Raw genomic sequence first — 13,237 nt, 5'->3', positions numbered from 1 at the left:
CTGTGCTTACTTGTGCTGGTAATACATATCCCAGCTCTGTTGGGATAAACTGCACAGAATGCAGTTCTGGAAGAAATTGCAAGGCATCTAAACACACAGAGCCATTTTGATTTTGTATAATCAGGATAGGGTGAAGAATAAGAAAGTAGTGGAGTAGGACCCCCACTGTGGTCTGGGACCTGTGTTCCTGCCGTGGGGCAGCTTTGATACAAACCTCATCCTATGCCTGTTCCTCTGGCTGAAGCTGTATCCCTCTGCAAATGGAGCCTTTTCAGAAAGCACCCAAACTTTGAGGCACTGGAGGTGGTGTTTCTTGAGATGAGGGAGTTGCCAGCACTGTAAATAGATCAGGTGGACAAGGTAGGAAAAACCCAGCCCTGGTCCCCAGGCTGGCCACAGTGACTGTACCTGCTGTTCCTCTGTCCTTTGTCATACAAATACTTTGCATCTTCATGTTGTTGTGATATAATTATTGAACGAATTACTTCAGAGAAGGAAGCCTTTAGGGTGGCAGGAGAGGTGGGCAGAGGGAGCAGCGAGCGCTTTGCTGGCTGTGAGCTGTTTAAAAGGTCAGGGGCTCCTGTCGCTGTGCTGGCTGGTTGCTAAGCTGCCGTGGATTTTTGTGCTCCTTTTCCTGGCTAGAGGGACCTTGTGATGAGGTGCAAGGTTATGGCAGTACCTTTTCAGTAACCTCACCCCCTCCTTTCTGCTTGCTGAGTGACTGGGTAAGGGAGGTGCTCTCAGGAGCACTTGCTTTCTTTCTAGGCTTCTTTCTAGCTGCTGAAGCAACTGATACATCCTGCCAAATTAAACCTAATGTTTTAACTTGGGGGAACAGAGTCAATGCTTAGTGAGCTGCCAGGGCACATTGGGTAACTAAGGCTTTTTAAGGGATCAGCAGAATTTGTACCATCTTCACCCCACTTGCATCTTCTTTGAACTCATAGCAAAGCACATTTACTTAGTGCTTGGGTGAAAATTATCTAGCAAAGTATAGAACTGTTTAATGAGATTAAATTTTAACCCTGCTTTCCTTCAGCTGTCTCAAGCAGCAGGAACTTTCATGTACATCTGAGATATGTTGTAATAGCAGCCAATGCTGCCAGGCCTTAGAGTGGAGCAAATATTCAAAAATAGTCTTATCCTATACCAGAAAAGTTGAGAAAAAGATGCAACATGAGAGCAAACTGGCGTTTGGGAAGGGGGAGGATATGATTGCTCAGATTAAGTGTGCTTTCTTGCTGTTCAACTTCATTTGCAGAGTCCACAGCCTGTACTATCCACCGTAGTGATAATTAGAAAACAGCACTGGGGTGTAAGCAAATGAAGTTTCCTATCCTCCGAATGAAATTCTCAGGTTGACATAATAACTGCTTTTAGACATGTGCAGCAGCAAGAAAGGTAATAATTTAACTTGCCTATTAGTTCAGTGGCTGTGAAAGGCACAGCACTCCTTGAAGCAAGTGGGGAGTCAAGGAGATGAGGTCTGCACTAATCTGCTATAGGGAGGCTGGGTGGCCTTTTCATGTTGGCCAGGCATTTTTTATAATATGGTTGTTTTCAGTTGCTTGCACCCTCATTAAATGTTTGCTGGCAGGGTTCTGGGAAAGTAACCATGTAACCAAACACCTAATCTATGTTTACTTAGCCTGATATGCCATCAAATTCTTCCCAAGTACGTTAATGTACAGCTAAAAATGTGAACTCAACCCTGAGCTGAAGCTTGCCTGGGAAGTGGGGCCAGAGATCTAGGCTGAGGCCATGCCACCCAGCTACTGCTGTTTGTGCATTAAAATTATTTAGGCCTCTGCATGTGCAGATCTGAAAATTTTTGTATATATTTCTTCTTATTGAAGGGTTATTGTTATCCATTCTGGCATTCCTGGAAGTTCCTCCTTCACCCTAAATGATCAAAACTTGAAAAAGAAAACCAAACCAACCAAACAAACAAACAAAAAAACCACCCACCAAAGGAAAAAAAACCCCACCAAACCAAACCCCCCGCCCAGTTCATTCCAGTAGAAGGGGCAATAAAAGATACTGCTCAGGCCCAAAATAAGGAGCTTCTCCTAGCAAAGACTCTGCAGAAGTGCTCAGGAACCCCCTGTGATGGATCACATGCTTATGCAAACTCCACCTAACTATATTACTAAGCTTTCAACATGTTGTGGTTTTTGTTTGTTATACCCATTTTCTCCTATTTTGCTCACCTTTGAGTTTGGCAGTGTGTATGCGTTTTCTTAAAATAATTCTGGTTTTGATTTTGAGCTGCAGCTCTGGATATCTCAAGGAGGTCACTGATGGACACTTCTCAAATGTTCAGATGTGGTGGTGTTTAGGGCTAGTTCTAGAGTGTCTTGCTGTTTTGGGTCAGGGAGCTCTGGGCTTTGCAGAGTCAAGCCTTGAGCCTCACCTGTCTGAGCTGCTTCAAGGACTGAGGATGCACAGTGTTAACCATGTAGCTGCTTTCTTGAATTGCCATTTTAAGTGGCTCTGTAGCCCTCTGGCCTGCCTTAACAAGTAACACTTCCTGGGAAGCCTGTGGTTCTTGTCAGTGGGAAACTTGCATTCTCGGTATCTGTTGTAGCTAGGTGAGATGGAAGGTATTTGAGCTTTCTCTTCAAGCAAAACTGAAAGGCATCCCAGATATTCTGCTTATGTCTTACAAGTCTTTGATCCATCCAGAGGCTAAGGTTTGCTGGTGATGGCAGAAACATGGACTGAAATGTGGCACTGACAGCCAGCACTGTGTGTTTCTGCACTGAGAAAATTGGAGCACTTCAGGTCCCTCGGCTGAGCCCTGCCATGCAGTCACTGGTGCAAAAGGACTGAGGGCTTTTTGTTGGTCCCCTCAGCAAAGCACACGACTCGGTTACTCACCAGGGGTGCATCCAGGGGGTGTCAGTGGGTTTCCTGCAGTGTCCTGCAGCACCCAGTGTGTGTTTAGAGACAATTTGATGGTGTGGATGGAGACACAGTTTTGATTTAAGTGGTTAAGAGAAGGTGACAGGCTAGCTCTAACCTTCTGTGAACTGTCCATGCTCACAAAATTAAGTTGCTGTGTCCTGCTGATTACAGCTTTCATCTGGGGGTTAACTTGTGAGAATACAGAGGTCATTTTATCATCAGATCTGCTCTGGTTGTGGAGAAAATATTCCCTTCCCGTACAAAGATGAAAACTGTATTCTCTCAAACAAAATTTTTGCACTAAATTGCGTACAAGGAAGAGTAGCTAGTTTGAGTAGAGATTGCAATTGAAAATACAGTTCAGGCCAGGGATGGATGAGTAGGAGGAGCCTGCCGGAGGTGGATGAGGACTGGCAGCAGTAAAGTGACTTGCACGTGTACGCAGTGACACGCAGGGGAAGAGGGTATTGTGTGCTAGGACGCAAGTGCTGGACAAATCACCCAAATTATCATGAAAAGCATGATGCCATACACTGGCTCAAATTCTGATGGCCCTCTTGGTTCCAACAAATTTTCATAAATTGCATGTGAAAGAAGCGCTCCCTTTTCTGCAGTAGGGATGGCTGAGGCAGTGTCTGCCCAGCCGTTCGGGTTACAGCGTGTGCAGTGTGGCTGACATCGGCTGTTTCTCTCCCCAGATGGCCGCAGCCCCATGTGCCGAGCAGCCCCTTTCTGCAGTAGGGATGGCTGAGGCAGTGTTCCTGCCCAGCCGTTCGGGTTACAGCGTGTGCAGTGTGGCTGACATCTCGGCTGTTTCTCTCCCCAGATGGCCGCAGCCCCATGTGCCGAGCAGCCTCTTTCTGCAGTAGGGATGGCTGAGGCAGTGTCTGCCCAGCCGTTCGGGTTACAGCGTGAGGGCCGCAGCCAGGCGCTGTCCCTGAGGCGAAGAGCGCAGGCACCGCCATGGCCTCATCACGCCGGGCCCGGCACGCTGGCCCTCCCGACGGAGGCTGGGGATGGATGATTGTTGCTGGCTGCTTTCTCGTCACGATCTGCACCAGGGCCGTGACAAGGTAAAGGCACTGCTGCTTGTCTTGCTGGCCTCTTTGTGGCATTAGCTTTTTTTTCTTTTCTGCCTTAGGAAGAGGGTTTGTTATCTCCTGAAACCCCTAAGGCTGCGGGGGCGACCAAGGGATTATGAGCCCTCTGGCTTTAGTCTCGCCTCCTCTGACAGCTGCTCCAGCTTTCAGCACCCGCTCCCTGATTTCTTACAGAATCAAGGCCAGGGGCAGGTAGAGCTATTTCAGGCTGTGGTGGTTTGCTGGGGAGGGAGGAATCATGTGGGGTCTCTTTGGGTTCACTGTGTCCCTCTGAGCCCTTAGCCGTGCTCATTTTTGCCAGTCCCAGTGAGTGTACATGACTCCTGAGTCAATGTGAAAATCATGTAAATACCCCTTTCTCCTACTGTGAGAGTCTCAGGTACTGTCCTGACTGAGAATGTCCAAACCCTAGAGAAGAGACCCCTCTCTGCACCCTTCTGGTATCCAAAATATGCAGAAAATATTTTCTCGAAATAGGAAGAGAGAATAGGAGAGAACAAGAACTAGACTGCTGCCTCGCATAAAAATAATGCAATCTGGGACGAGATTGCTTTCACAGTGACTTTGATGTCGACTGGAGGTAGAGGAGGCTGGTTTGTGTGAACATGGACAATTTAGCTATATTAAGCAGAGAGTTAAGCACACTGGTAAATGAAGAAAACTGAAAGAGTGTCTTGTTGGGCAGTCAAGTATAATGTAAATACAGTGTTTGCTACCCAAAGTTCTTATTTCTTTCAAAATAAAGCTGCCAGATTTAGGGATCTTAAATCTTTAGGGATCTAGGGTCTTGGAGTCAACAGCAGAGAAGGGGATAGAAACACTTATACAGTGTTAGTTAATGCATACAAATATACCAATTCCATAATAATAGCAGAGAATTCCTAGTGGATTTAATTCCGTGTTCATGTGTGCAATGTGTTACATACATGAAATTATCTAATGGCTGGCACACATTAGACTACATAGAAGAGTGAAATATGTGCAAGATAAAAAGCTGAAGAAAGTGGTCATTCACTGATTTGGGAAAAGGCATCTCTTGATCCAGAAAAGAGAATGAAGTTATGCAGCCTTTTAACCTGTTCTGCTGCACGGACATATTGAACAGTAACACTTGTCAAGTTGAGAAAGGACCTCTCCTGGAAACATTTTATTAAACTGCTGGAAGGTCCACAGGCTCCTGCTGTGTTTTGATTCTGTTTGAGAGGAGTTACTTAGCGCTTGTCCATCTATGAGCACACAGCTGCAGGTGGGGTTTGCTCCGCAGGTGTGTTACATTGACCCTACCCTCACAGTTTGTGCGGGTGTGGGATAGTGAGCAACAGGGCCAGTGAAGAACTGTGTGTGTGCCAGGGCAGAACACCATCATATGGGCTATAAGTTGCTGGGGAGAATTAGCATTTCAATTTCCTTTTAGTTCAAACTACTCTGAGTCATAAAATCTCTAGCAGCAGATAACCCCAGCAAGAAACATGTGATATTACAATGTTCACAACCACCATTTTGATTTTCCCAGGAGCTGGAGAGGACCTTCAAGTGGATACTTTTTATACCTGAAGAGTGAGAACAGTGTTTTCTGTGAGGTGAATATTCCATGTTTAACAGACTTGTGTTCATGTTTTCTGTCCTAGGTGTATCTCCATTTTTTTTGTGGAGTTTCAGGCATACTTTGGGCAGGATTATGCCAGAACTGCTTGGATCCACTCCATTGTGGACTGTGCTACGATGCTTTGTGGTGTGTATTACCCTTTCAAGAGTAATATGGCTACTTTTGCATTGGCTCCATCTGTTTTTAGCATGCTCACAAGTTGGTGGAGTCACCTGGGAGTGATACTGTGGGATCTCTGGGGTGTGGTATATCCAAGCTGCTTCCCCCAACACAGTTGTACAAGGGAGTGTCTTCATACTAAAGAAAAGAAGCAGAACTTTGTTTTGTGAAATGATCTAATTTTTCAGAAATTTACTTTTGTTCAGGTCTATTGGGACACCTCATGTTTGAGAGCTATTAACTGAGCAATTGTTTGTTTTGCCTTTTGATTGGAGTCATATTTGAGATGTAGCACAGGATGTACATCTTGCCTCCAGATCAAGTCACAACCATCCTCCTTTTATCAAAAGTGTATATTTACAAATAGTCTTCTCTCTTAAAAGAAAATTTGCTATTATTAAAAATCATGTGCATCAACGCAGCAGTTGTACTGAATTTCTCATGGGTTTGCTTTAAAGCTGTACAGCTTGGTGAAAATCCATGCCCTAGTCCTGTAGAAGAGGTTAATCCATAAGAGTTGCTAGAAAGGCAGAGGGGCACAGCAAGAATGAGATGCAGCAACTTGCCTGTGCTAGCCAGGTTATATCTTGGGGAAAAGACAGAAATAGGGGTAACCTTGCCCTGGCATTGCAGGTAGTAGAAGGGGAGAGGGTTGCTGATGGCATCCCATGGTAAAGCAGGGTGATATGGGAGACACTGGTGTTGGAGAAATGCAGGAGAAGGGTAGCAACCCTGGAGATTGTCCAAAAGATGTGAGACCTCTCCTGTTTGGGTCTAACCCAGAGCCCATAAGGCCAGAGAGTTGTGAGGAAGGACACCTAAAGTTACTGAGGGCTGAAGTGCAAATTCCAGATGGGGAAAAGTCTGAGTGCTGTAAGCATGGAGTAATGAACAGTGTGGGCTGTTCCTGTGACCTGTCTTGACACCCTGACACTGCAGATTAGCTGTGTTCCATAATGACTTTGATCTACAGGAATGGCTGCTGAGAAAGGTACTGTAAATTTTAGGTTTATCCTGACTTTGAGGAAAATTACTTTTAGAAGTTTTTTTCTTTATATTTGGCTCATGCCATTGTGACAGGATTATGTTGGAAGACCACTCTGGAGCTGCAAACACCATTTTCTCCTGCTTCCTCCTGCTTCCTTTTCTTTTCTAACTGTTGCAAGTGAACTGTGTGTGAGGACCTGCCATTAACTACCAGCTTTATTTGTTTCTTTGAAGCCCCACTTGGAAGTTTAATCAGTAATCATGTATCCTGCCAAGTTGGTATCATGCTAGGAGGGCTGCTTGCATCTACTGGACTAATTCTGAGCTCATTCGCCACCAGTCTGGAACATCTCTACTTATCATTAGGAGTCCTCACAGGTAGGATGCATTCAGCCCCTTTGTTGCTGCCAGAACACAAGACAGGAATGCTAAAAACTATGGGTGATCTCTTCTCCATGTCATATTGACACTGCACTGGTCAAATAGAGATACTCAGACGTGTTCCCATGGTTGTAGACAAGAGGCTGTGCCAGTGAGAGCTTCAGCACTGACTAATCTCATATCACATATCTGACTGATATCACATATCACTGACTGATCTCATATCACCCTGCAAAACCAACCTTACCTTCTATTGGAGAGAGGACTGTCAATAAAGTTCTGAAGTTATGGGAGGTCAGGAAGAACTGCTGTTGCAGTTGGTATACATGAAAAGGTTTCCCTGTTTTGTCTGGGATTTGGGAGGAGTTTGTTATAGCAGAAGTTCTAGATTGCCCTAATATATTTGCATATTTGGGAAAAAAGTTTAAACTAAAACATAAATGTAAGTAAGAATAGAGGAGCTCTTGGTGAATACCAGGCACCTCAGCTGTATGTCTTACTTTTGTCTGCATTACATTCCAGTTGAACAGCAAAAAAAAAATTGCTGGTTGGTAGTCTTGCTGTAGCAGCTCCTCCATTTTTGCTCAGGTATGGTGAAAACAAATCTTTGCTCTGTCCTATCTGCCTGTGTTTGTTGTGCACAGAGGAACTTGAGAGGGGCCTGTGGTCACACTGACATTCCTTCCTCATTAATACTGACCTGGTAGCCAGGGTGATAAAAGACCTTGTACTTGGTCCCCTGGAGTTTAGTAACGAGTTGGTGGAATTACTGCAGTTCACATGCTGTCAACAGCTTATTTGTTTAAAAAAAAATAAAAAATCCTTATTTTAGCGCCTGTTGCTCCTGTATTACAATGTTAATCTTTGACAAAATGTGTTCAGAACAAATAAAAAGGCTTCTTGTAATTCGAGGGACTGTGCTACAAACCACGCTAATACCTCTGAGGCTTCTTTAGTGGGAGCTGCTGTGAATACCGAGGTGGAAAAGCAGTTACAACTTGTACACGGAGTAGTAAAGAGCCAAGTTCATTACAAGCAGTGAACTTTTAGCCTGTGGGGGCTGATTTACAGAGAGGTGAACTGTTGGTAAAGGCTAGATGAGGTGCCCCCAACCCAGAGAGCAGATGGGAACACAACAAGTGAATGTCTAAATCCATAAAAGCAACAGGACTTGAAACCAAAGAGTGAAGCAGAGGTGAGATTGGGGAGTGTCAATAAGTAGCAGAGTTCCTTCTAAGAGGTATGAAAATGTTTTCAGCCCTATACTTTCCACTTTTCACAGGACATTTGTTGGCTTTTTTGAGACCTATTTCCCCCTGCCAACTCACTGAAAAATAAATGGTGTGTATGCCTAATAAAGTATGATTTTCATAGCCCTTTAGTGATGATGTCTAGCTCAGGGCTGCTCTGCTGGCTCTGCTGCCTGTACAGGTCCAAGCCCAGCTCTGTGCCCTGCTTGTCCCCTCGCCTCCTGAGGGGTGCCAGACTGGGCACCCGCCGCCCAGAGTCCCTCTAATCCTCTTATTCCATCTTGGCAGGTTTAGTGCCTGCCCCACACAGTGTGGCCTTTGAGGAGGATGTGGCAAGCCAGTTACAGCACTGGGGACTTTTTATCCTCTATCAGCAAGTTCTGCCAAAGGCACTGGGGACTGTTTCACCCTCAATGTAGGACATGCTCCAAAACCCTACTCAGGAACTAATTTCTATTACTGATTCAGAAATACATATTTTAGTGTTAGGGCAACCACTTGATGATTAAAACCTACTCTCTGATTCTGCAGCAGAGACCACAATCTTTTTCTCCATCCAAGAGATGAATCTTATTTGTTTACTCAACTGGATCTGGCTTTCTGAGGCTTTCCTCCCCTCTTTACTTGTAGGCAGGGATTTAAAATGGTCAGGACTCCAAGCAGCTGTTGCAAGGAGTTTGTTTAGCGGACCAAGAGAGGTTTTTTGTAGAATATTAGTAACAGAGACAGGCTCTTTGTACTGTGTTTCAGAGACCTGAAAATTAATGTTCAGGGTTGCAGCAGACCAAAACACAAAGTGGTGCCTCATCAGGACAGCATGTCCAGTGCCAGCATTGGTGCAGACCCTGGGGCAAGACCTCATCTTGTATGCATGAGAGGCTGGCACACCAGTTCTCTCATGTTTAGTGATCCTCCTTGTTCTTGTTATGAAGTGAACTCCATCACTTCTGTCTGAGTCTTATTATTGTGGCTTAATGGTCATCAGTTAGGTTTGTCAAGTCAGGGACCCTGCCAGTGGAAGAAAGACGTCATCCTAGTTTCTCATCACACTCAGACTGGGCTGCGTGATACAGAATCAAAAAAAGCTTTCTATTCTTTTGTACTAATGAAAATGCATTATGTGATTTGCTTTAATATGTTCCATATGTCATGCTTAGTATTAAGCCATCCGCACTTTGCTTTCTCTTCTAGGACTTGGGTTTGCACTTTGTTATTCTCCAGCCATTGCGATGGTGGGCAAATACTTCAACAAAAGGAAAGCGCTGGCGTATGGAATCGCCATGTCAGGAAGTGGAATTGGTACCTTCATCCTGGCCCCTGTGGTCCAGCTCTTAATTGAGCAGTTTTCCTGGCGAGGAGCTTTGCTCATCCTGGGAGGTTTTGTACTAAACCTCTGTGTCTGTGGTGCCTTGATGCGGCCTATTTCTCTTAAGGAGGATTGTAAAACTGCTCCTGAGTTGCTTGAACAGAATTATGTCCCTGAAACAGAGAAACAAGACTTAAAGCGAATGTCCATCTGTTCACCTTTAATCAAATTATGGCCTCATGAATGTTTATGCTACTGTTCATGGAAGGAATATGACTTTTTGCTGATGCCAGGCTTCATGGTGCTGGCAGTGTCAATTTTATTTATGGCATATGGCTGCAGCCCTCTTTTTGTCTACCTAGTGCCTTATGCTTTGAGTGTTGGAGTGAGTCATCACCAGGCTGCCTTCCTCATGTCAATACTTGGTGTCATAGACATCATTGGTAATATCACCTTTGGATGGCTTACAGACAGAAGGTAAGGGCTTCTGGCTGATCAAGGGGAACCTTTAGCTGGTGGGAGGCTGGATGCAAGCAAGGTATAATACATATAAAACTTAACATTTTGTACTCTTTCTCTAGCATGTGTAACTTAAAAACCCCCAACAACAGAGTCTAACTTTCAGGAATGCTTGCTGTTTCATCTTTTTGTCTATTCTGAAATTGTTCAGTTGGTTTAATATCCTTTTTTCCTGAAAAAATGATGTGTTTGTGTATTTGATAGTGGAAATGTAACCCCTTGCCTGAGGTATGTTGAGTGTGATTCTCCATATCTATTTCCAAGGGGGTTTCACTATGTTTCCTCTGCTTTTCCATCTCTTTTGTGCTGCTCGGGAGGCACAGAAGTTATAGAAGAGGGTGCAAGGTCTGGCCCAATATTGTTAGGCACATGCTAGGAAGGACTGACTGAAAATTGTTATACATTTTCCAGTATATAAGAACTCACCATGCTTTGTGAACTCAGCTCACTCCGAACATCAGTGTACAGCATCTGTAACATCAGTAGATACTGGCCAAATTGGCAAGGATTTTGATTCTAAAGGATGCATTCTTTACACTTCTTTAGTTTGTGGGAGAAATCAATTATTGTTTTTGTGAAGCAGGAAGGAAGGGAATTGCCATCTCACTTAACTCACACTAACTTGCATTTAAGGGCTGACTGGAAAGGTGACAGCCAAGAGAGGTGTACTGAAATATTTTATGCATAATGCTGGCCTTGCTGAGCTGGGATGTAAAGCCCAATTAAATACTGCTTGGAACATTGAAACTTTATGGGTCTGCAAAATCCTGGCAGCAGGGTTCTGTCACTAGAAACATCCTGAAGAACACTGCAGGCACTAGGCTGCTGCTGTCCAGATGTTTCTGCAGCTGTAGGTGGGCAGCTTTCCTGACCTGGGCTCGTCTGCTGAGTGAAGGCTTGTGTAAGGCAATTGACTTAATCTGAGCCATAGAAAAGAGAGAGAGAGACTGAAGCACTGCAAGTCAGGGCATAGAAGCTGAAATGCTGGTTTCAGTGAAAATATTTTTCTTTTCTGTTTTGAAATTTGCAGGTGCCTGAAGAAACATCGGTACTTTTGCTACCTCTTTGCTGTGGGAATGGATGGCCTCTCTTGTCTTTTCCTGCCAGTTCTCCAAAGCTTCCCCTTGCTTGTGCCTTTCTCATTTACCTTTGGCTACTTTGATGGAGCCTATGTAACGCTGATCCCTGTTGTGACAGCAGATGCAGTGGGGACTCCTTTGTTATCATCAGCACTGGGGGTTGTGTATTTTCTTCATGCCATACCATATCTAGTGAGCCCACCTGTGGCAGGTCAGTTTTGCCAAATGACTTCCCTATAACCTTATCAGTACTTCAGATTTACCTATTGCTGTGATGTAAAGGGGAAGGAAGGATAGCAAATGTACAGTGAATGTGAAGGCAACCTCTGGGTAAAGGAATAACACACCTGGACATTCATAACTCTTTAGATTTCCCATCCTAGCCTCGGTGGGATGATTTCTACATACAGAGTGAGATGAAATTTAAAAAACAAACCAGTATGAAATAGGCTTCTAAGAGCTGCTACATCACCACTTCACGTAGTTTACAAACTCTGCAAGTAGAAGGAGTAAAAGATTCCACTGTGAAATTACATGATTTTGTAAAATCTAAATCTCTCTAAAGAGAGTTTAATTCCAAGATTGTCCTTCTTTTATGTTTTCTTTTTGTATTTAGTCTCTACATTGCTTTGAACAGGTGGGTGAGTCAGCTCCACTCCTGTTTGGTCATAAACTCATCCCTGTAATATCTAGCCATCATTTTTCCCATCTGCATTACAGTGAAGTAAGGATGAGAGCTGTACCCTTATTATTCTTTAGAAAGCACTTGACACAGTTTTTAATACTGTGGAAGCTCAGATCTTTTTCAAACAACCAATTATATATATCTTGCATATTTTGTAAATTGATGTTTACATCAATTCCCAATTAATCACTGCTCATTAAGCTTTTACTTTAATTTTGCATAGCAAAAATTATTGCAAAATAGAATTGTTTTGAGTGAAGCATGAGCCTGGCCACAGCTTAATAAGTATTTCTGCATGAAGATCTTAGAGTTCCCTAAGTCTTCTAAAGACTGCCAGTTAAATCCAGGCAGTTGGAAGATGTTTATTTAGTAGTGTGGTGATGGCTGCTCTGCCTTTTCTTGTGGATTTGACCTCCAAACAAAAGGCTGTAAAGATATTATTTGCCTGCTGAGAATAAATCCCTCTCTGCACCAAGATGTAAAAGTATAGTGATGGTGATGTAAATATGTATTATTTGATTGTTTTTATATGTGATAACTCCAAAAGTTTTTGACTGGGTAACAGGATTTGTAAATTATCCACGAGAATACCGGTGGACCTCTAAATATTTTTTTTTCCCTACAGGATGGCTTGTGGACACAACTGGCAGCTATACTGCATCATTTCTCCTGTGTGGATTTTCTATGATGTTTAGTTCAGCACTATTGTGCTTTGCAAGACTAGCAAAGAAAATCAAAAGAACACATTTGCCATCCCTCACTGGTAACACAGCCTTGAAACAGCACATCTGGACAAATGGAGCAATAGCTTATTCTGTCACAGCAGAATTAGACCAAAGGGATGTTGAATTTTTGGCTGTGGATACAAACAGCTTCAGCAACAGGTGACAAGTGCTGGCACAACCTGAGACAGATGTGGCTCAGTGGTGTTACACTGTTGAATATACTTCTCCTGTGAAACAAGACCTCTCAATTAGATTGTTCTGTCATGTTTTAGTTGGCTTAAATCTACATACGGCAACAGTAATACCAAGTTAATGCAGTAATAGAAGAAAGCTAGACTGAAAATAGAGTTTGTAGATACAAGTGTTCACAGATTTATTTGAAATGCAATGTTGACTCCACAGGGATCAGTCACCAAAACTGAACAATAACATTTACATTAAAAATACTATTAATGACCCAAGCTTTTTCATTTTGTGGTCTAGTATGTTTCAATGGACTAATTATACACACCATGAAAAAATCTCTGCATTTA

At 43.6% G+C, this 13,237-nt stretch overlaps 1 protein-coding gene across 1 annotated transcript; it reads left to right on the top strand.

Annotated features, from left to right (window-relative positions):
- Nucleotides 1-3,846: 3,846 nt before the first annotated feature.
- On the top strand, nucleotides 3,847-13,237 carry SLC16A12 (solute carrier family 16 member 12). The gene is made up of 6 exons (XM_036385750.1): nucleotides 3,847-3,980; nucleotides 5,636-5,739; nucleotides 6,994-7,137; nucleotides 9,582-10,173; nucleotides 11,246-11,505; nucleotides 12,605-13,237. Exons 1-6 carry the CDS (start codon nucleotides 3,871-3,873, stop codon nucleotides 12,865-12,867), a joined length of 1,473 nt encoding a protein of 490 aa, XP_036241643.1. The 5' UTR covers nucleotides 3,847-3,870; the 3' UTR covers nucleotides 12,868-13,237.

The sequence above is a fragment of the Molothrus ater genome, chromosome 8 (genome assembly GCF_012460135.2).
Source record: "Molothrus ater isolate BHLD 08-10-18 breed brown headed cowbird chromosome 8, BPBGC_Mater_1.1, whole genome shotgun sequence".
NCBI classification, from domain to species: domain Eukaryota; kingdom Metazoa; phylum Chordata; class Aves; order Passeriformes; family Icteridae; genus Molothrus; species Molothrus ater.
The sequence above is the reverse complement of the archived record's forward strand: the minus strand, read 5'-3'. Positions and strand labels throughout refer to the sequence as shown.

What these genes read in the sequence shown, in the direction of transcription:
- SLC16A12 (XM_036385750.1), top strand. Translation starts at nt 3,871, where the DNA reads ATGGCCTCATCACGCCGGGCCCGGCACGCTGGCCCTCCCGACGGAGGC. An exon ending in ATCATTAGGAGTCCTCACAG is followed by an intron (nt 7,138 to 9,581) that starts GTAGGATGCATT and finishes TTTCTCTTCTAG; the next exon opens with GACTTGGGTTTGCACTTTGT. An exon ending in GGATGGCTTACAGACAGAAG is followed by an intron (nt 10,174 to 11,245) that starts GTAAGGGCTTCT and finishes TGAAATTTGCAG; the next exon opens with GTGCCTGAAGAAACATCGGT.